Source organism: Camarhynchus parvulus, chromosome 7 (genome assembly GCF_901933205.1).
Source record: "Camarhynchus parvulus chromosome 7, STF_HiC, whole genome shotgun sequence".
NCBI classification, from domain to species: domain Eukaryota; kingdom Metazoa; phylum Chordata; class Aves; order Passeriformes; family Thraupidae; genus Camarhynchus; species Camarhynchus parvulus.
Genome location: NC_044577.1, coordinates 9,969,386 through 9,990,369, shown reverse-complemented (window position 1 = coordinate 9,990,369; position 20,984 = coordinate 9,969,386). Strand labels below are relative to the sequence as shown.

Below are 20,984 nucleotides of genomic sequence, written 5' to 3'. Positions count from 1 at the left end.
AAGCTTAAGCATCCCTTTGTTCATGAAGTTCAGAGGCTCACCCTGGCTGTGCTTCTCTACATTTTTTTCTGCATGTGCTACCTTTCTCAGACTAATGCTGCTACCTGCAAACCTGTGAGGCACAATATTTTCAAGTTAAGCCCTTTTAAAAATTAGTTTCTCTAGTCCTTATCACTAGATTTTCTTCCTGAGGCATCGCATCAGTGAATAGCTTTAGTATTTCTTGCAAAGAAATCTTTTTGATCACACAAATGTACAGGATACCTTTAAAAATAAAAAAATAAAAAATTGGGGATTTGCAGTCAGCCAGGACCACTGTGGTTGTCAAATATTCTTCCTTTATCCTTTTTTCTGCCAAGCCAGCCCAAATCCATCCTCTTGCCCAGCTGCCCTTGTCAGAGCACCTGTTAGCACTGAACTGCACAGGAAGCAGATGAGCTGTGTTCTTCATCCCTGCTCTTCTGTTGTTTGCCTAGTAACACCCACAGAACCTGATGTAGTCAGTGCCCAGTTCTGTCTCCAACCTGAGCATTTCCTGGAAACAAGAAGTGGTTGCTCAGGCTAGTTCCTTTCATGTCTGCAGACAGCAAAGTGCTTTGAGCAAAGGGTGCTTTTCTACCCCCAGCTGTATCAGTTGTATCATCTAAAAAAGTACATCTACATAGACACATGTGTACATGCATACATAGGTAATTCCTTCCAGCAAACCTTGCTTCTTTTGTGTGCTGTAAACAAAGCAATTCCTAATAATAGTCCTATCTAGCTGGTTGCTTTCTTTCCAAATCCCGATCATTGATCTGACATCTGTTAATGCATTTTCAAGGTGAACATGGTGCCAGGAGAGTCCTGGGGAGCACGGAGAGTACAAAGTACTCAGCTCTGGTTACTGGGAAGCAGCTGGGCAGGGCTCTCAGTGGCACACCCAAGGCATGCCTGTAACCTCTGCTGTCTGTTTGCAGGGGCTCGTGTCAATGCCAAGGACAACATGTGGCTGACTCCTCTCCATCGAGCAGTTGCTTCCAGAAGTGAAGTGAGTAAGATTTGATTACCCTGCTTTTGCACATAACCAACGTGCTGGGGGAAGGGCAAACCCTGGAGAGCTGTGGTAGGTGGCGTGGGCATGCAAAGATGGAAGGCATTTCCTGCATGCAGGGCACTGCAGCTGGAGGTCAGTGTTTACATGTTACCTGTAGTGGTTCTTGAGCCTTCATGTGCTTGATTCCCGCCTTTACATTACCATAGCAAGTCACAGGGAGCAGTGAGCAGGACTCACATGGGACAGAGTCCACAGTGGTCTACAGTGCCCACAGTATCTTCAGGTGGTGAAAAAAGAGAAATAAATCCCTGTGGGTGTGTGCATGCTGTGTGTGTGCCAGAAGGGAGTGGATGTGGATATGATCCAACATGCATTACCACATAATTTGTTTTGGTTAATTACATTTCAAGGCATCCGTTAGGTTTTCTGTTAATGCATTTGATTCATGCAGAAGGGGGGTTTGCCCATGTTTCTTCTACTTGACAAATAGAAATACTCTGGGATCATGTTGTACCTCTCCCATTGCTATCTTAAAAAGGAGCAGCAATAACTACTGGGAGTGCAGCTCGGGCATTACTCTGTTTCCAACTGCACCATTATTCTTGGCTTTCCTTTGTGGACCTCCCTGTCTACTTTCACCCTCCCAATACTTTATTACCAGTGGGCCCAACTGCAGACTGAATTGGCTGCTGGGGATGAGGGGAGGGGTTGTGAAGCAGACAGAGGGTGGCTGTCTTCCAGAGCCTGATGGACTCGAATCACCTCTGTAACAATCCTGCGCTTGCCAAGCCTGGAGGCAGGAATCCTGGGCTCGCTTCTGAACTCGGGCATTGTTTGGCTGCTGGCTGAGCTTCCCAGCTGCTGGCATCCCCTGGAACCCTCTGAAAGGAATATCTGATAGACTGTGAATGCTGTAATGATGCAAAACACAAAAAGCCATGTTGGGAAACAAAGATCAGACTTAAACCTTAAAAAACAGCCACAGTCTTGCTGATGCGGGAATTGCAGTGTGCTTGGTTTCTGGTTTTGGATGTGTCAGAGTACATGATTTTTATCATTAGCCACAGTCCTAGCAGAAAATGTATGTCTTTTCTGTGGCTTTGTGTCTCATCTTTAACTCTTTGTCAGCTGAAGCACAATGAGAAAGTGTGCTGGCAGTTCTGGTACCTCTCAGTGAGCACCCAGAGGCATTAGTGAGGCAGCAGGGGAAGGCACCAGCCTTTCATCCCTTTTCATGGTGTATTTCATAAACACATTCAGCTTTCTTCTCCTGGCATTTTTTCTTCATTAATTATGCTATAATTGCTGCTTTTAGTAACAATTTGGAAACAGGATTTATTATTTTGAGGCTCTTTCAGTGCTGCTTTTTACCTTCTTACACAAGTGAACAAATGTGCAGCTTTGATGGTGATAGCAATAGATAGCAGTAGGTGACTTCAGAATTCCCATTGATAGAAGAGGATGAGTTGGTGGTCCAGAAGCTGACCAGTAGGACTTGGTGTAGTTTTGGAAGTTCTTGTGAGCACAGCTGTTTTTAGAATGAACACCAACAAATTTTATTATCAATCTTTTACTATGAAGATTTCAGAGGATTCAAAATTTATGTCCTTGAATCCTATGTTGATTAAAAGAATGGACTCTTCTTTACTGTCTTGATGATTTTCAGGGGCTTTAGGGATTTATCTTTATTTACAAATCAGCAACCCTTAGGGTGTCTGTGTAGGATTGTTAATGGATATATCAGCTTTCAGCCCTAAACAGTTTGAAAAAGTTTAGAGATTTCACTGTGATAACTTGGGATAGATAGAGACACTGACTGCAGAGGCTTACACCACGACTGGGCACTGCATGCATATGGAGAAACTATAATAACAGGCTAAAGCTCATGCTCTAAAAAAACAATAGAATTAAAACTTTTCCATAAGGATTTTAACTTTTGATCCCAATTCTGAAAGAGCAGCAGACTGCAGATGTAAACAAAAATGTGTAAATGTTTTTCTTTTAAAACCTAAGTATTTTTAGCTTCGGATACTCAGTCCTTATTATTTACTTCTAAAAATTCTCCTTTAACTTTTTTTTTCTTTTACTAAGAATGCATGAAGTTTCCTGCTGACTTCATGTCCCAGCTGCGTAGGTCTCCAGTGAATTACATTGAAATGACTCTTAAAATAGTAGGCCTAATAATTTAAAAAACAAAATCCTCTTGAGACATCAGCAGTCATATATCATTATTGGCGCTGTAAGAGATGCAGTGTCACTCACTGAACAAATCTGTTAGAGGAGAGTTTGTGACATGGCTGTAGAAAATGAAACTGCTGAGATCAGTTGAGGACAAAGACATAAAACTCCCAGTATGTATGTAGTGTTGATGCAGACTGCAGGCACTCTCCTGGGCCATTCTAGATATAGAAGTACTATGTAAACATACTGTATGCATTTGTTATTCATTAATAAAATTTTGGCTGGGCTTAACAGAAAACTCTGCAGTTTGTGGAAAAAGAATAAGGTACTATGTAGGACTAGGGCTCTCCCACATACCAGATGTGAGTTGTGTTTATCAGACAAGGCTGCTTGAAGGCTACTGTGTTCCAGTAGTTCCTCTGTATTTTGTTTCTTTGTGGGGAGAAAAAGGAAGAAGAAAAGAATTGTAATTTTGAGAAAAATTTGTAGTTTTTATCTGTCTTGTTTAATGTCATAGGCATGAGTAGAAGCAGAAATGAACTGATTGTGAGTTCTCCAGCAAGAGGGGCTCTCAAGAGAGAACAGTACATTTTCTCACTGGGAAATATTTACTTTTAACCAACAAAATTAACCTTAAAAGATGTTGTTTGGTCTCAGGCTGACAGAATGGATATTGCAGTCAAGACCCTTGGCCTATGCTTAGGCCTTGGGGAGGAAAGGAATGCTAGTGCTGAGCTGGGGATATCAGCATTCTCATGTTTTTGCAAAGCTAAAGTTTTGTTTTCACACGTTCTTCTTTATTTTCTCCTTTTTCCTGTTTATAAATAAAACATGCAGCACTTTGCTGTTATTTTGACATGCATTTCATTTTGTGAATGGCCCCTGTAGCAGTGTGTGTTGAATTTGTGTGGCAAGGGTGTGGTAGCAGGGGTATCTTCTGTGAGAGCTGCTGGAAGCTTCTTCATGTCCAACAAAGCTAGTGCCAGGCTGCTTCAGGGTGTCCCGCTGCTGGCCAAGGCTGGGCCCATCACTGATGGCAGGAATGGCTCAAGTGAGTTCATTTCTTCACTGGAAGCACAGCTGTGAGGTACTGATGGTTAATCAACCAAACAGGATGGGCTCTCTGCATAGGACATACTCAAAGCCACCTGACAACTTTTGGCTGTGAGGCCTTTTTACTGCTCTCAGTGACAGCAGAGGTGATGTGTGCTGGGCCATTTGAATGGACAATGCCATTGCAGAAGCCTGGGAGGTGTTTGGGATGGCTGTTGTTCCCTGTGCCTCTGCTGGCCCTCCTCAGCTGTGTGCTGGAGCTGTTGGGGAAGCGCCGTGCGTTTGCTAGAGCTGAGGGCTGTGGCCGTGCTGCCCTTGCAGGAAGCCGTGCAGGTGCTCATCAAGCACTCGGCCGACGTCAACGCCCGGGACAAGAACTGGCAGACCCCGCTGCACGTGGCAGCCGCCAACAAGGCGGTGAAGTGTGCCGAGATCCTGATCCCCCTGCTGAGCAGCGTCAACGTGTCGGACCGCGGCGGGCGCACGGCGCTGCACCACGCCGCGCTCAACGGCCACATCGAGGTGAGCGCCGCCAGCCGAGCTCCTGCCTCAGTCTGTACTCTTGTACTGGGCTCAGTCTAGACTCTGTTGTTATCTTATTGCAAAAGTTCCGTACCTCCTTGGTGATCTCTCATGGGCATCTCCTCAGAGCACTGACTCCTTCTTCACAGCATAGCCAACAAGCTCCAGCTTGCTTCTCAACTGGCTACCCCACTCTTTTATAGCACTCATCCTCGTGGGACACAGCTGTGGCCTGTTAATGGCAGGGCTGCTCCTAATCTTTGGAGATTAGTACAGCTGCAACTCCCCAGGGGTGAGATTGCCTTCTGCACTATCTTTATTTTCTTACATTCTATCCCCCCGCAAGACTCTAGTCTAGACTCAACTCTAGTACTCAGTCTAGACCCGCTGTGGCTGGGTCTACACTGAGCCCCGTGTCCCTGACCCCCAGGGTTGCTGTCACTTGGCTGCTTCCCAAACTGTGGGATGGGTTTCCTACCTGCAGGAACACTGCAGTGGCTGTGTAGAGCCAGGGTATGAGTCAGGTGTACATGCACTCCTGGAGAGATGGCTGTGCCACCGCTTCCAGCAGCTCCGGGGTCTCCTGGCTTCTTTGGGGCTGGAGTGCCTGTGAAAATAAGAGTGGCAGAATGGAAAAAGGGAAAATTGGTGGATTCATTTCATACCGAAGAAACATGCAGCTGTCCGAAGTCCAGTCACTCTGCTTTTCTAATTGGCCTTCTAGAAAATGTGTTTCTGTTTTTCCCTACTTATACAAGCAAACCTTCCCAGTACTGTTATTTAACTATATGAAAAAGCTTATGTAAATAAATCCCCTAGATTTTTGCCTCCTAGGTTTTGATAGTCTTTAGATCTGGGTTTAAGGATCCTCATTTTCCCATTCCACACCTGAAGATCTAGATACGGAATAAAAACTCTTAAACTGGAACAGTAAGCTTCTGTCAATGAAAGTTGATGAGTTGTACTGTAATTAAAAGAAGAAAGAGGAATGGTAGGTCCTGTAAAATGGTGATGGATGGTGTTTGTCCTTTAAAACACTGGACTGTAGGAAAGAGACAGTAATGCCTGTGTCTAACTGTCATAATCTGAATATTTTTGATAGAGAATACCAGAAATCATCATTCAAATGCACCATTTTGTGATCCCAGCTTTATTGCAAGATTGGTTCGTCATAAGTCTTTGAGTGTGTGATCTGGAGGGTTGGTTTACCTTCTGTTGTTACTTCTAGATGGTGAACTTGCTCTTGGCCAAGGGGGCAAACATCAATGCTTTTGACAAAAAGGACAGAAGAGCTCTTCACTGGGCAGCATACATGGGTAAGGCTCGGGCTGCTGCTCCTTCTTTTTAATTTCCTATTCACAAATGGGTAGCATGTGTTAAATGGACAGGAACAGACCTGGCCATGGAAAGAAAGTGTTGTAATTACCCTGAAGAGGGAAGGGTTCAGCTCATCTAAATAAACACTGTCCATTTATGGGTTTGCAGCTAGGGAGATCTTGGCTGTGATTTCCTTTTTAAGACAGTTAATTGTGAGCTTTTTGTGTTGCTTTTTCATTTTGGTCTTCTAATGCTGACTCTAAGTCAAACCTGAACTATATTTGTGCTAGAAAAAGAAAAACAGGTTATATTTGTTTCAGTTTTTGCTAAAAAGTACTTTCAATGAAATGCAGGTAACTGTGATAAAAAATTTTGTTGTTTATTGCAGTGTATAAGCAGCTAGGTAATGATATTCTTAGGAAATGCACAATAGGCACTTTCTTCCTGTTAGGAGAATATTGTCACCTTTTATTCCAGAATGGACAAGAGCAAATGAATATCTCCTCAAAAAATAAGTGGTGTTACCAAATACTGCTTAATTCAAACAGTTTGCCTTATTATTCCTTTCAAGGTAAAGGCAAATTTCTTACAGTGGGACATTATAATTCAAAAATACAAGATTGCCTGTGATAGTGGTCATGCTTGTTCAAGAGCTTTTGTTGGCCAAGCTGTATATTTCAGGTTACAACTGGTGGGGAGCTGTGCACCCTCAGCCAGGAACTCTTTATTTGACACGTCAGAAATCTTTATTTTAATCCTGGCACTTTTAGAAATGAGATAATAGGAGATTTCCAACTGTGAGGAAAGCATATTGTGTGGTTTTTTGATATAGACAGACACAGATGGAAAGGCTCTTGCCAACAACTGTGATGTGGCTTTTGAGCTAACGAGCTTTGAACTTCACTCTCTAGATTTGAAAGGCTCTTATGTTGTGCTGTGCAATTCCACACCCCTTTTCCATTTAAATGTTTTCAGAAATTCATGATGCACTTTTAAAAGTATTTAGATAATATCTAAGGCCTAAATTAGCAATGGAGTCTGTAGTGCATTGTAGACAGAAGTTAGATAATGAGATGAGAGCTGTAAACCCTCACAGAGTTTCTGGAATATTTAATTATTTTTGGACACTAATTATCTATAGACTTTGTACATATGGTTTCCTAGGTCCTGCACATGACCAGAGCTGCCCCTGTCATGAAAGTGCTGTGCAACCCAGATGGAGCACAACTTTTTATGTTTAATTCTAAGACAGACAGTTCTGTCTCAGCATAAAGCACTAAGACTGTTCCTCTTGATTTTATAGTTTATTAAGGTTATATTTTTGTCTCTAACAAAACCTACAAAGTGTTAGCAATTGTTTTTGTAGGATGCTGTTTTGGGAGCCTTCCATTGCCATGCTCCTCACTGTATCACTATCCTCTGTAAAAGGGGGAATAAAACACACTCTGTTAGCTTGAGAGAAATAAATGGAAAAGAGGTGTGGTTTTGTTCTTTTGGCAACTGGAAAATCAATTCAGTAGAGAGAAATTTGACACATTTGGAGAAGGTGAATGCATGAATTTCTTCACAAGGCCTGGAGCTAGGATTAGAAACATTTACGAAAATGCTTTTTCTTCCTTTGTAAAACTGTGGGAGCACTTTGAAACAGCAGTGAAAGTGCAGTGTGTTAGCAAGAAAGCAGTAATCTGGGAGAATTGATGCTGTGGGATGGTCTACCCATTGATTACTCTCTTTTATCTTTTGAAGGTCACCTGGAAGTTGTTGCCTTACTGATTAATCATGGTGCAGAAGTGACTTGTAAAGACAAGAAGGGTTACACCCCACTTCATGCAGCTGCATCCAATGGGCAGATTAACATTGTGAAACAACTCCTTAACCTGGGGGTGGAGGTATGTGGTAATGTGCACTTTATTTCTATTTAGAGATAGTCTTTTCTTCTTTCTTATGGTTGCTGCTAAAGACAGGGACTTCTAAAGAAAAGGGGTCCCATTTTCCAGACCACCTCATGCTTCATGTGGTTTATTGGTTCAAGAGTCAGGAGACATTCTGTATTAAATAAAGGCTGATATGGACAGTAAATTGCAGGCCACCTTGCTGAAGGAATCAGGAGATATATCCTGTTCCTGCAGAAGAAGATGGAGTATTGAAATTTTCCTTGGGTCAGCATTCCTTTGATACGATGAGTGGTTGTTCTTAATGTACACTGAGTACTTTACTAAACAGCAGCTCAGGCTGTGTCAGTTTACAGACCTGTATTTCCTCTGTAGCTGATACATTGTTTTCACTCTGGAAAATAACTTTTTTTTTCAGGGCACAGACTTCTTGTTATTGCCAATTCCTCAAAGCTGTGGTGAGATGACCAGAGGAGCCTGATCAGACAGTTAATCATAATTAAGATATTGCTTTTGCCATGGTATTGACCTGCCAGAAAATTGTCAGAAGTTCATGTTCCAGGCTATTGGCTGTGAAGGAGAATGGCTGTTTCCTGTTATTAACAGTGCTATGCTAATAAGTCCCTTTAAGTTTCACATTCTCCACCACTGGGGATATGATCTTAGAGAGCCTGTGTTTCATGGAAGGCTGTTCATGCCATTCCTGAGTCTTTTGTGCAATCTGTCTTGTCCTGTTTTACAGAACAGCAGTTGAATACTAAGTTGGTCATCAAGAAGTAACATAATTACATCTTTATAATACTGAGCTACTGAAAGTGGTTTCTTATTGAAGTGTAAATATCTGTGCACTTTCACATTGCTTTCACTCAGATAACCCCACTCCCTATCCAAAATAAAAGTGTGTAAACAGCTATTACACCTGGTTCTGTTCACAAAAACTCAATAGTCACTGTTGTAATCTTTTTAAATATAAAGATTGTGAGCTTTTTATTCATCCTGCTTTTCCGTTTACATGGAAAATCTTTCCAGCTTGTTAGGAATTTTGTCATCATTATCATCATTACATAGTCCTGCTATCAGCTTTAAGCTTCACACTGATTTTAGAAATTGTCAGCAGGATAAAAAGTTAATAATAGGAAAGGTAAAGTATTCCAAGGGAAGCTGTCTGGGAGTATAATTTGTTGATGAAATGTGCTGGTGAGAACTATGCCCTATGACAGTTCAGGCCTCCAGCTATTTCCATTTGCAGCGTGTGATGCATTACGTAAATGCTAAGCTGATGTCTGTAATTTTAACTATGTCTCCTTGTCTCATTTTAGATTGATGAGGTGAACATCTATGGAAATACTGCACTTCACATTGCCTGTTACAACGGTCAGGACTCTGTTGTTAATGAGCTGATTGACTATGGTGCTAATGTAAATCAGCCTAATAACAATGGATTCACCCCCTTGCATTTTGCTGCTGCCTCCACTCATGGAGCACTGTGTCTTGAACTACTAGTGAATAATGGGGCAGATGTTAATATTCAGGTAAAACTTTAATACCAGCTTTACAGTTTTACTTTAGCCTATTTTGCATGTCTCAGGAGGAAATTGTAACAACAGCTACAGCATGGCTTTAAATCCTTGATGGAATTGGAGTGATGCTGAGAATGTTGATCATGAAACTGTTTGGGTGAGATTACATCCCAGCAGGGGAGCTCGCAGTGCCTTGATAAATACAATGAGATCTCTAAACTCTAGGCCAACACTTTCATGAAGACAAGAAAAAGTACTAAAATATAGTCACAAGAGCTCTGTCAAAATGTTATCTCAGGGAATGGTGCTAAGTCAAATAACTATTCCTTTTTAGTGTTTTACTTCCCTGTATAATATAGATTTAATTAAACCTGACTCCAAAAAGTTCCCTTTCCAGGGTTGCTTGTTACCTACTTTAGAGCCCCAGCTTACAAAGTCTGATTCTGCTTAGGATATCTGAATATTGTGGAAGGCACAACTTACACATCTTGATGAAGCTGAAAGGAACTTGCTGTTATCCAACAGAGGGTATTGGTATAAGTATCAGAAGACTTGGGGTGGTGTGAGTTCATATAAGATTTTAACTACTTTAGTTAAAACTTTGTGTGTTTCAGTTTCCCATCTGTGAAACTGGCATTTAACTTCCAGCATTTAACGCCTCTGGCAAGTCCCTTAAGATGATTGAATAGCCAGTGCACTGTTTAAACTCAGAATTATTAAGAAGAAGTTAGGGATTGTGCTTGCCAATGAAGGTGAAACCCCATGCCAATAAACATAAGTGATGTGAGTGGAGGCTGGTACCACTCCCATCTGTTTTCTCATTGCTCAGCTTTCCTGGTCTAAGTTTCTTTCTCTAAAACCCAAAACATTGCTCTGTACTCACTGTACCTTTGCTTTGATAAGCCTGCACATGCTGAAGCAGTGCTGTGTTTCATTCCTGGCAGAGTAAGGATGGGAAGAGCCCCCTGCACATGACAGCTGTCCATGGGAGGTTCACGCGCTCGCAGACCCTCATCCAGAACGGTGAGTTTCTGTGAGCCCCTGGAGTGGCTCTCCAAGAGACCAGGCGTGTCCACTGTTGCAATTTTCAGTTGTTCTGGCCGAGAGGGCAGCTCCATGAACTTCTGCCTTTGAGCTGAACTGACAGCTCTCATTCCATCATGTCATCACAACCTGAGATTTTGGTTGTTAACAAAATTCCATACTCTTCCAGCTGACAGTGATCCAGATGGTCTACTGAGATTCTTAACCTGAAAGCAGGAGTTCAGAGGTGTATTCAGGTCTTGCTTCTGCTGAGAAGGATGCACAATTTTCTAGTTGTCCTCCTTTGGGAGCCCTGGCGTTCTTAGAGCTCAAACCATTTTTTCTACTCTACACTCAGCAGCTGTGCTTTTCTCACCATCCCTTGCCACTGTCTCCATGAAGTGTGGAATATGTACTCAGCAGGGAGGAGCAGTGCTACCTTGTTTGTTCTGGCATAGCCAGGATTCCTGATTATCAGTCATTTTTCAGGCATCTTTTTTTGTCCAAGAATACTATGGAATATAGCAATTATTCTTGTTGGAGATCTGGCAGAGGTCTGTTTCTGAATGACAGAGGTTGCTATTACTGATTCTTTACTTAAACTTCTCAGTTTGGGCCACTGCCTGAGACAGGATGGTCTGGGCTTTGTTCATTGGTTGGGGTTTTTTTTGATTTCCAAAATCCCAATTTGGCATTGAAGTGTGAAATTGTTGGAAATGGTTGACCAATTGTGCATTAAATGTAATGACACATTTAAACAAGATTGTGTTTTAAAATGGAGGTCTGCAGTAGATCATGCTTCTTTCAGGTCATCATGCAAATGGTTATCTCTCTCCTGGGATTAAAAAAAAATAATAATAAAAGGGGGTTGGGGCAAAATGCAAGAAATTATGCTTTACTGCAGTTTTTAATTGTTTAGTCTAATAGGCTCAGGCTTAGAGCCATTGTTTGCTCACTGTTGGATTTGTGTGTGAAGGGACTGGCAGTTCTTCATCTGCCCTTCATGCCTCTCTACTCTTCTTCCACTTACTTGGGTTTCACTTCTTTCTTTCTTGGTTTTCTGCCCCTCTAATTTTAATGTTGTACACAGATCTCATTGCAAGTGACTTTATGCCTCATTGCCATGGGATTTTGAGGAAGAGGGAAATGATTTAAAGCAATAGAGTTTCATTCTGCAGTACTTAATGAGTTGGCTGACCATGTCTCAATTTCTGGTTGCTGTCTCTAGCAGCTTGTAGAGGAAGAATGAATTACCTTAAAATTGGAAAACTGCAGGTGTGATACCTTTCTTTAAAAATGAGGAAAAAGAAATGCTGGGGAACCTTACATAGGTCAGCCAAAGTGGGCAATATCTTGCATCTATTTCTCAAGAGTGAAAGAAGCTGGAACATCACAGTTCTCTTCTACAGCAGTTTAATAGACTTTGTGAACACAGCACAGTTCTCTGACTTTTCCATGTGCAGTTTCTGTTTATGGAGACCTCCACTGGTGGATGCGCTACCCCAGGGAACTGTCCAAGCATTTCACTGACCTTCAATTTCCATTAAAAAATTAGAAATTAGAAAGGTTGGAAGGAACCTTGAATATCATCTAGTTGTAGCCTGTCTGCCATGGGGAGGGCTTGTCTTGTACTAGATCAGGTTTCTCAGAGCCTCATCCAGCCTGTCCTTGAACACTTCCAGGAATGGGGAATCCACAGCTTCTCTGGGCATGTTGTCTAGTGCTTTACTAGAGCTCTTCCTGTTGCAGTTAAGCCCTGTGAATTATCATCTGTGAATAGTGGACACGCAGTAAATATTACCATATCCTGATGTTAGCAAGACTTTTTACATGCTTTCAGGAAGCATTCTCACTACAAACCAGCAGACTATTAAAATACTACAGTGCTAGTGCATAACTGGTTGTAAAACTACACTCGGAGATTAGTAATAAATGAATTGTTGTTGAAATGGAAGGTGTAGTGAGGGAGTTTTCAGTTTCCCTTCTGGGTCTGGAACTATCCAGTATTTTCATTAAATGCTTTTAGCATTTGGAGAAAAAAATTGGTTGGGAGAGACTGTTAGTTTGGCAGAAGGTGGAGTCAGAATGAAAAATGATCCTGTAGAACTGGAGACAGAGGTTATAATGCAAGTGAAAGAAAAATCACCCACAGAGGCAGGAATATCAGCTGGACAAGTTCAGAATGGCAACAGCCAAGTGGGTAGCAGTCCCTCCAGAAGGGATCTGGGGCTTGTAGAGGATCAGAAGGTTGTTGACCACAAGTCAGCAGTGTTGTGGTGCTTAAAGAAATGGATAATGGATGTCCATGGTGCTGTGCAATGTCCAGGAGTGCACAGATAGGAGTGTAGCCAGCAGGCATGAAGTAATCCTGTTTGCTTAGTTCACCGTTGGGAGATATTAGCTGTAGTAGTGGCTTTGGCTTTTGCTTCCACAAGGATTCAGGCCAGCTGGAGAGGACTGGGGGAAAGAGAGAATAGTTGGAGTGCAGTAAACCTGACTGGCAAGGAGAGACTGAAAAAGTTACAGTTCTTGGTCCAAAAAGAAAACAGGGACTTGTCTGTAATCTATCTAAAGAAATAATCCATTTTTCCTGCTTATGTGAATAAAACACAAGATGCCAGGTTTAAATTGCAAAAGGAAAAGTTCTGCATAAGCACTGTTTGGTTGTGCTTTGGTAAGACACACAAAAAGCACACAGCACATTTGTTTGCAGTGTGTTCCTGATGGCCTCTGGAGTGAACTCTGATTTACACTGTTGTACAGATAAGGCTGAGTGGCAATGCCTTTACAAATGAGGGTGCAGTTTCAGCAGATTATTTTGTAGTTTATTTCAGGGCACCCATTTGTACCTTTAGATAGGCAGCAAATCCAAATAATGTACTTGACCCTTGTACATCATCCCATTCCCACCACTCTTCCCCACCACTGCAGGTGGAGAGGGAGATGCAAGTGCTGCTGCCAGACCATGGCTGACAGCTGAGAGCTTGCTGGGTGCTGGTCCTTGCTCTGGGAAACTCAGTGCCTCTGTGGCTGAGAGCAGCTCGCGGCTGCTCGTGGTGCTGAGACAAACAGCACTTGTGGTCCCTTATTCATGCTGACTTTTTCAGTGTTAATCTGTATGAAAATCTCTTCTGCAGGAGGGGAAATCGACTGTGTAGATAAGGATGGTAACACCCCTCTGCATGTGGCTGCAAGATACGGACACGAGCTTTTGATCAACACCCTCATAACCAGCGGAGCCGATACTGCCAAGTAGGTGCCTCAAGTGGAGCTGTTTGTAAGGATCAAGTGTCGTGTCCAGTGCCTGGAAACACAACTGCTTCTGAAGTGGGAAGGTTAAAACTGACAAGAATAATTGCACTGTACTTCAGTGGGTGACATGAGACTAAAATATGAACCATTGGGAAGTGTGCAGGGGAAGCAAACTCTGCTCAGTTCCTCTTGTGCCCACTTGCGTGATTGCAAGTTGTACAAGCACTGCTTCTTCTCCCTCTTACAAGCACTGATGTGGGACAGTGGGGTTAATGTACACGAAGTGGGGATGTTTGTGTATATATATATACACACAGAGAGTACTTGAGTATTGTTTAGTTAGGTCAGGTTCCTAGGGTCTGTTAAAAGGAGTATAAACACAGGGGTATGAGATCAGGGTAATGCAATACCATGAGGGATGTCTGTACCAGATGTTTTCAGAGCAGCATCTGATTTCATGAATGTAAGGTTTTGGAAATTACCTCCACATGTCTCTAAAATATAATTTCTCTTTTACATAGAACCTGCCATAAAAATGAGCGACACTTCTCTTGACTTACCTAGTTAGGAAACCCTGCTTTCAAATGCAAATGACTGGTTTGAATTTGGGAGAGAATTGCAGTTCTCAGTATTCTGTTTATTTGCTTGGTGGTGTTCATGCAAGTGACACATTTGCCCATTCTTCTTTGCTAAGTACAAACTGTCACCCTACAAACTCAGAAGGTGGAACAGATCTTCAATTGGCATGGATAATGCAATTCCACAGATTTCAGCTAGTGTCACTGGATTTTATTAATGCAGCCAGCATAAAGATCTTGGTATCTTAATAGAAGTGTAGGTTTTTCCTCTCTCTTTTTCCAGTACAGTCAGTCACTGTTATCTTGAGGTTTTAAGGGAAAATGAGATGCACTGGGATAGCCCACTCCACTCTTGGAATCAGGGTTATCCAGTTAGAAATTTCTATTTCACAGTTGGGTAACTGGAACATTGATCAAATAAAATACTTTTTCCAGCAGCAGAAATAAGTGAAAAAAGAAGTTGGCTCAGAGATACCAGGCAGATGGAAATGATGCTACTGCCTGTGCTAAATGTGCTTTCAATATGTGCTGCATGTAAATAACTCTGGGTGAGCTCCCCAAATAGGTTTAGGAAAGAAAACTCTGCAGCACTGTTCACAACAAGTGCAGACAGCTCGGCCAGGCTTTGAGGCAATGCACTGCAAGGTAAAGTGTGCAAATTATGGGAGGAACCAGTGTGAACAACACTGCAGAAGTGGGACACTGGCTAGCAAATGTGCAGATAGTGGATTTCAGTGGAAACCAGCCAAAACATCTGCTGGGTGGAAATCTTGACCAAAAAGATGAATAATTTTGTGTTAGATAACTAGGTGGAGGAGGAGGCAGAGGGAGATGGGTGTAGGGAGAAACAGCAATATGGAATGTCCTATGTTCCCTTAAATAAGTGAATCCATGGCTAGAAAATGCAACCTGTTTGTACAGATGCAGCAGCTCAGTGAAGCTTGCAATGTTTTCTTCAAAGAACAGGCTGTCAGGTCATCTCTTAATAGAGTTACTCTAAGATATAGATGCTGCTAATAGCAAAATTCAAATCTGTACAGCAGCACAAGTCAGTGTAGTGAAGCAGCAAGGAGAACATGTGAAGACAGAGAAAGAATGGGCCTGTGGATTCAGGAAATAATAAATTTTTTGAAAACAAACCCAAATTAGTTAAATACATTTATGTATAAAATCTTGGAGAGAGCACAATATATTTATAAACATCCACATTAATTATTGTCTTAAGCTTCCTGAGTAATTATGATCTATGGTGTCTAGAAAGACAAGATCTTTTGTCTTTGGGTCTGTATCTGAAATCCTCTCCCATGAGATGACCATACTCTCCCATCCACCAATTGTCTCGCAGAAGTGAAGGACTGATAGGAATCCATCTGCTATTGTTCTGAAGTTTGTAATTTAAAAAAAAATATCTGCTGGAGCAGACAGTAGATGATAATCTTGTCAAGCTAGTTGTTTTCGGAGGCTCCATGTTTATGTGCACTTGGAGAACTGCCAGCAGGATAATATTTCTAGAATAACAAGATGCTTTGCACTAAACAATGTTGAATGAAAGACACCAAGATGTCCAGACCCAAAAAGTATTCTAAGACAATGAGCAGTGGCATGCCTAGGGACTGAACTGGCATGATTTCCTGATATTAATTAAAGTTGCTGAGTGCTCAGCTTGTTTCAAAACTCCATGTTTGCCTGATATGGAATTAGACTGATGATAAACAGGCTCAATCTAAAGGCGCCCTGTCTTTCCTTACCCATCATGTCTGCTCTGAAAGTTTATTGTGTGATTGAAAAGAGGGTCATGTGTTAAAGGGAGGAAAAAGTGAAAAGGGAGGTGAGGAGAGTAGCTGGAGCAAATAGGAAAATTAGATTATTAGTTCTTAGGCTGTGGAAGAAAACTGACATGGCAGCCTAAAGGAAAGTGTGAAGAGTCATCTGCAAGAAAAAAAAAAAATTCAGACATAATATAGAGAAGATTTTGGCATTTAGATTTCCCTCAGAATGGCAGTTGCTGTATGTGTAGCTGGTGCAGAAATTTGTGGCTCACTGGGCAATTGTCTCCAAGCAGTATCTGCTCTCTTACTTCCTCCCCTACCTTGGCTTCGCCTGGAGTTCTTGCAAGCCATCCTGCCACATTCTGTTCAAAGCAAAATGCCAAGATTTTGCTGCATCAGAATATTTTTAACTCTCAAGAAGGCTGTTAAGGAAATACAGATAAAAATAATGGCAGGCACCAAGAAAGAATCTTCCTAGAAAAGCATGAGAAAATGTTGCCTTTCTGGAAGGAGCTTTTGATGTGCTGTGTATGTAACCTGCTTTTTCTCACGAGGCTGTTGTCCCTTTCAGGTGTGGGATCCACAACATGTTCCCTTTACACTTAGCAGCACTGAATGCCCACTCAGACTGCTGCAGGAAATTGTTGTCATCGGGTGAGTAAATCCCCCAGTGTCCCTGGAACTTGAGCAGTGTTTGTCTCTGCTGGTGGCAGCCCCTTTCTATGCTTTGTTGTGAATTACTCTAATGAAAGTGCTGCTGTGTTGGGCTGTGTGGGGCAGTGCACCAGAGCATGCAAGGCTTTCCCAAAGCCATGCTAGTACTTCCTGTGTTGTTTGTGCCCAAAGCTCTTTCCTCCCAGCAGGTTCAGGGAATTTAGACTCTGGGGAGGGAGGGAATTTAGAACCCCTTTCCAAACTGTAGGAATGGGACATCCTGTTTTGCTTTGGGGGTTCTCCCTCTTGCCCACCAGAGGAGTAATTCTGAAATTATCTCCTTGGGGTCTGCACTGGCACAGGGATTTACATCTCACTGATGATGATGATGATGATGATGATGATGATGTATTTTGCATGCAGCTAAAGTGTGTTTCTGAATCTGTAGTTAAGGACTTAGGCTGGCCAAAGCTCTGGGGGCATGAGAGGGAAAATGGATGGAAGTGTAGTGTCAAGAGAACAGGCCTGGGATCCTCACCAGAGCCCAAAGCAGAAGCAGCCAGAGCTTGCTTATGAAACCATTTCAAAGGCTCAGTAATCAGTGGCCAAATCCCAAATTCTGCTTTTTCCAGGCAAGAGTTCCTATGAGTTAAAAAATCCTGACCCAGATCATATGAGTTTTCTAGAAAACTCCTTCATTACTTAACATGTAAAATGTCCTACAACTACTTTTCCCACTTGAGTCCTGTGGGGTATTAAAGAAATGTGAAAAATGATAATTACATACCCTATTATATTGAGACTTTGTGTCCTCTAGATAGGAAGAGAAACCACTCTGGGTGAGCAGAGTTAGCACTGTCAGGGTGCAGCCTTTGGCCTCGTGCATCTTGATGAGTATCCCCACGTGCTGCTGGAAGGCTCTTCCCAATCTGACAACCACACACCATGAAAACAGCCCCAGTTCATGTTTAGCCTGACTCTGTGGTCCTTCCTCATGTCTCCATGTTCTCTGTCTTCCTGTCCTGCTGTCTCAGCCTCCCAAACACTCATCACAGGCTGCAGACGGGTGTGGAGGAGCTGGATGTGGAAATAGGCACCTGTCACCGTCACAGCTCCTTTTATGGCGCTGCCAGCGCCAGCAGCTGCTCGCCGTCCCCGTGCCAGCCTCTCTGACTGTGCCTTGCCTTCTGCTTTCTTCCCAACTAACTGATTTTTCTGTCTCTGCGATGTTTCCTGTGGTTTAACTAGGACAAAAGTATAGCATAGTGTCCTTGTTTAGTAATGAGCACGTGCTGTCTGCAGGCTTTGACATAGACACCCCCGACAGCTTCGGGAGAACGTGCCTGCACGCGGCCGCTGCCGGAGGGTGAGTACCTGCCCTGGGGCTGCTCCAGGGCGTCCTGGGGCACATTTGGGGCCAGCCAGCTTGACTGTGCTATCCACAGAGGAAATTACTGCTGTGCAAGGCAGTCTGATGCCATAGTTTGGGTCATTTTAGGCTCTCTTTTGCCCCTGCCCTTGTGTGGGGTGAGCTGGGTTGATTTGAAGCATGCGTTTCAGACAGAGGGGAAAACTCTTCCTTTTCATGCCTCTGAGAAGGCTGTTTCAGCTTTCAGGCCTCCCTGAGAGCCACAACAGTCACCAAGGGCCAGCAGTCTCCAGGAAAGCATCAGTCCCTGGGGAACACCCAGTGAGGTGCAGGAGCTGGAGCTCCTGGCAGGGGAGTTATTCCTGGCCTCCATCTCTGAACCGCGTCCTTGTCCAAAAATGCCGCTGTTCAGCAGTGCCCATCAGGTTGCAGCCTTGGAGTCCAAATGTAGTTCGTCTCCCTCTCTCCCATTTTTCAGGTGCAATAAGTTTCTAAAAGAAAAACCAACGGACCAAAGCAACAACAAAAAAATAACCAAAACCAAACCCACAGCCTCCAAAGTAGAAAGTGAGAAGGCTGCCCCTCTCTCAGGGTGATGCATTCCTAAGAAGTGGTGGGAGGGCAGAAAAGTGAAATTGAAGTGGAAATTGAAATGCTTCAATTTAAGATGTGAATGTTGCATCCAGTTATTTTAAATATTTCCAGATAATCCAGTCAGTGAAGTGCTGAGAGGTTAATCTAGCAAAAGGACGCAATGTTTGGCAAGCATTGAGTTTTGACTCTTCTGTTTGAGTACTTTATGGCTCAGAAGACTGCTGAAATGGAGCCTTGGCTACAGCCCTTGGATTCTCTGTGGTTATAACAGGCAGAAATGCTCATCCACAGCAAATACTTGGCAGTCATTCTGGAAGTTGCTTTTTCTTCTCAGTGGACCAAAATCTGTATCACAAAGTTTTTGTTCCTGAGGGGGAAAAAAACCCAAACCCTGATAAAATTGATCCAAATATTGGTTTTATTATTGTTTTGGTATTATTCATCCTGATACCTCTTTCACTTTAGTGTAAGAGGTATGACAGTTGCTTGGATAAAGATTATTTTAATGTTGTTCAGATGCTACCCCTTTGATAAGGCTGCACCCCAGAAGGATACTAAAAACACCCTGGAAGTCCTAAAGAGAAGGAGAGGCTTCAATAAGAAGCAAAAGTGACTCATGAAAATAAACCATATTTTCCCAGTGGTTTACTATGATTGTCATCACTAGCAAGTGTTTTTATTTTTAGTGCATTGTGGTGAGTGTTCTGTAGTTATTTTATGCAACAGCAATTTAGAGTTGGGATCGACATACACCAAAATATTGCATTATTGCACCCAGTCCCTTTTTTTTTCTGTAGCTGGAGATCTACAAAAGCCATTAGTGTACTTCCTGACACAGGCCTCTTACTGCCATTACATTAATGGGAGTTGCATGGGTGCTAGGGAAAGAATTTCAAAGGTCTGCTTGTCTGATTGTGAGCACAAGTGATGCCCCTGTGAAAGACAAGTGGTCTTGGAAAGTGCTGCACTACTTTGTCATTTTCTGGCTTGGAGTCCTACATTTATTTGCTTGAATTACAAAAGATGTCAGAATGCAGCTGGTTTGTTTTCTATCAAAAATTACCTGGCTTTAAACAAGATGAAGGAACAGCCAGTCTGTGGTAAATTCTCCTCCACTTTTATAAATGCAGTGTTGGTGTGACAAACACTATAATAGCCACACCCCTTTGCTAACAAAGCACCTGGAGATGGACTTAAATCCATCAATAGTCAACAAATCCTATCAGAATAAACCTACAAGTGATTCTTGTGATTATATTTCATTAAATAAACAGGATTTGAGCAAAGGGCTTACTGTTGAATGCTTTGCTGAGTGGGGGTGGATTTCGTTAAATGTCACCTCTTCATTATTAGACTGGCATTTCATAAGCTAGCAACAACTTTATTTTAGAACTCCTTTATAAAATACCAGGTCAGAATGGGTGCACTACAGTACAGCTGCCATTGAAAATTTCCAAGCATACTGATCACATTTATACTGTGCTCTCTTTGGAAAATTAATTCTTTTCTTCTGCAGAAGAGAAATTTGTGGTTTTCTAGTGAAAAAAAAAAAAAGAAAATAATTTATTTTTAGAGCTTCACTTTCTGTTTGATTGAATTTCATGTTGTTTTTGCACAGCAAGTAATAGAAAAACAACTTAGAGTAACTTTTTCCTTTTGGGGGACAGGGGGCAATGCAGGTGTAAGCCTCTGTTTTATTCATGTTTTGTTTTCTTTACTTCTCTTTCCAGTAATGTAGAATGTATAAAACTCTTGCAAAGCAGTGGAGCAGATTTTAATAAGAAGGACAAATGTGGAAGGTAGGTGAATTACAAAGCTCTTTTAAAAAAGAAAATCTATCAGGCAAGGAAGAAAGGCCACCTCAGACTGAAAATCATATGTTCTATGACAAATGGCAGCAAAATCAGGTAGTTTGGCCTTCTCTGCAGAACCCTTGCTGCTGCAGTTTCACACCAGCCACACAGGTGCAGGCTTTATTAAACCCATTAAAGCTATCCCACCCTCTTGAGTTTTTCTTTTTAAAAATATCACAGCTTTTCTTTTTTCCTTACTGCCTAAATTCTTGTGCTGGTGTGCCCAAGACAGTACCTGAGTTATGATGGCTGGACAGCTGCCATTGGATGTGCTTCCTAGAGGATTCCCCCCACAGAAAGCGTTGCTATGGGTGTTGCTATGCCAGCTGAGCAAGATGCTGTGATGGACACGGTGCTGTGCTCTGCCTCCC

General features: G+C 42.4%; 1 protein-coding gene across 6 annotated transcripts in view; it reads left to right on the top strand.

Annotated features, from left to right (window-relative positions):
* ANKRD44 (ankyrin repeat domain 44) overlaps positions 1 to 20,984 on the top strand; it is a 131,703-nt gene that overhangs the window by 75,354 nt on the left and 35,365 nt on the right. For all 6 annotated transcript variants that reach the window (XM_030952761.1, XM_030952759.1, XM_030952763.1 and 3 more), the window contains exons 4-13: positions 960 to 1,030; positions 4,592 to 4,792; positions 6,021 to 6,108; positions 7,856 to 7,998; positions 9,321 to 9,533; positions 10,466 to 10,544; positions 13,682 to 13,796; positions 16,715 to 16,797; positions 18,100 to 18,163; positions 20,491 to 20,559. In XM_030952761.1, coding sequence (XP_030808621.1) covers positions 960 to 1,030; positions 4,592 to 4,792; positions 6,021 to 6,108; positions 7,856 to 7,998; positions 9,321 to 9,533; positions 10,466 to 10,544; positions 13,682 to 13,796; positions 16,715 to 16,797; positions 18,100 to 18,163; positions 20,491 to 20,559 — 1,126 coding nt within the window. The remainder of the gene's footprint in view (positions 1 to 959; positions 1,031 to 4,591; positions 4,793 to 6,020; positions 6,109 to 7,855; positions 7,999 to 9,320; positions 9,534 to 10,465; positions 10,545 to 13,681; positions 13,797 to 16,714; positions 16,798 to 18,099; positions 18,164 to 20,490; positions 20,560 to 20,984) is intronic.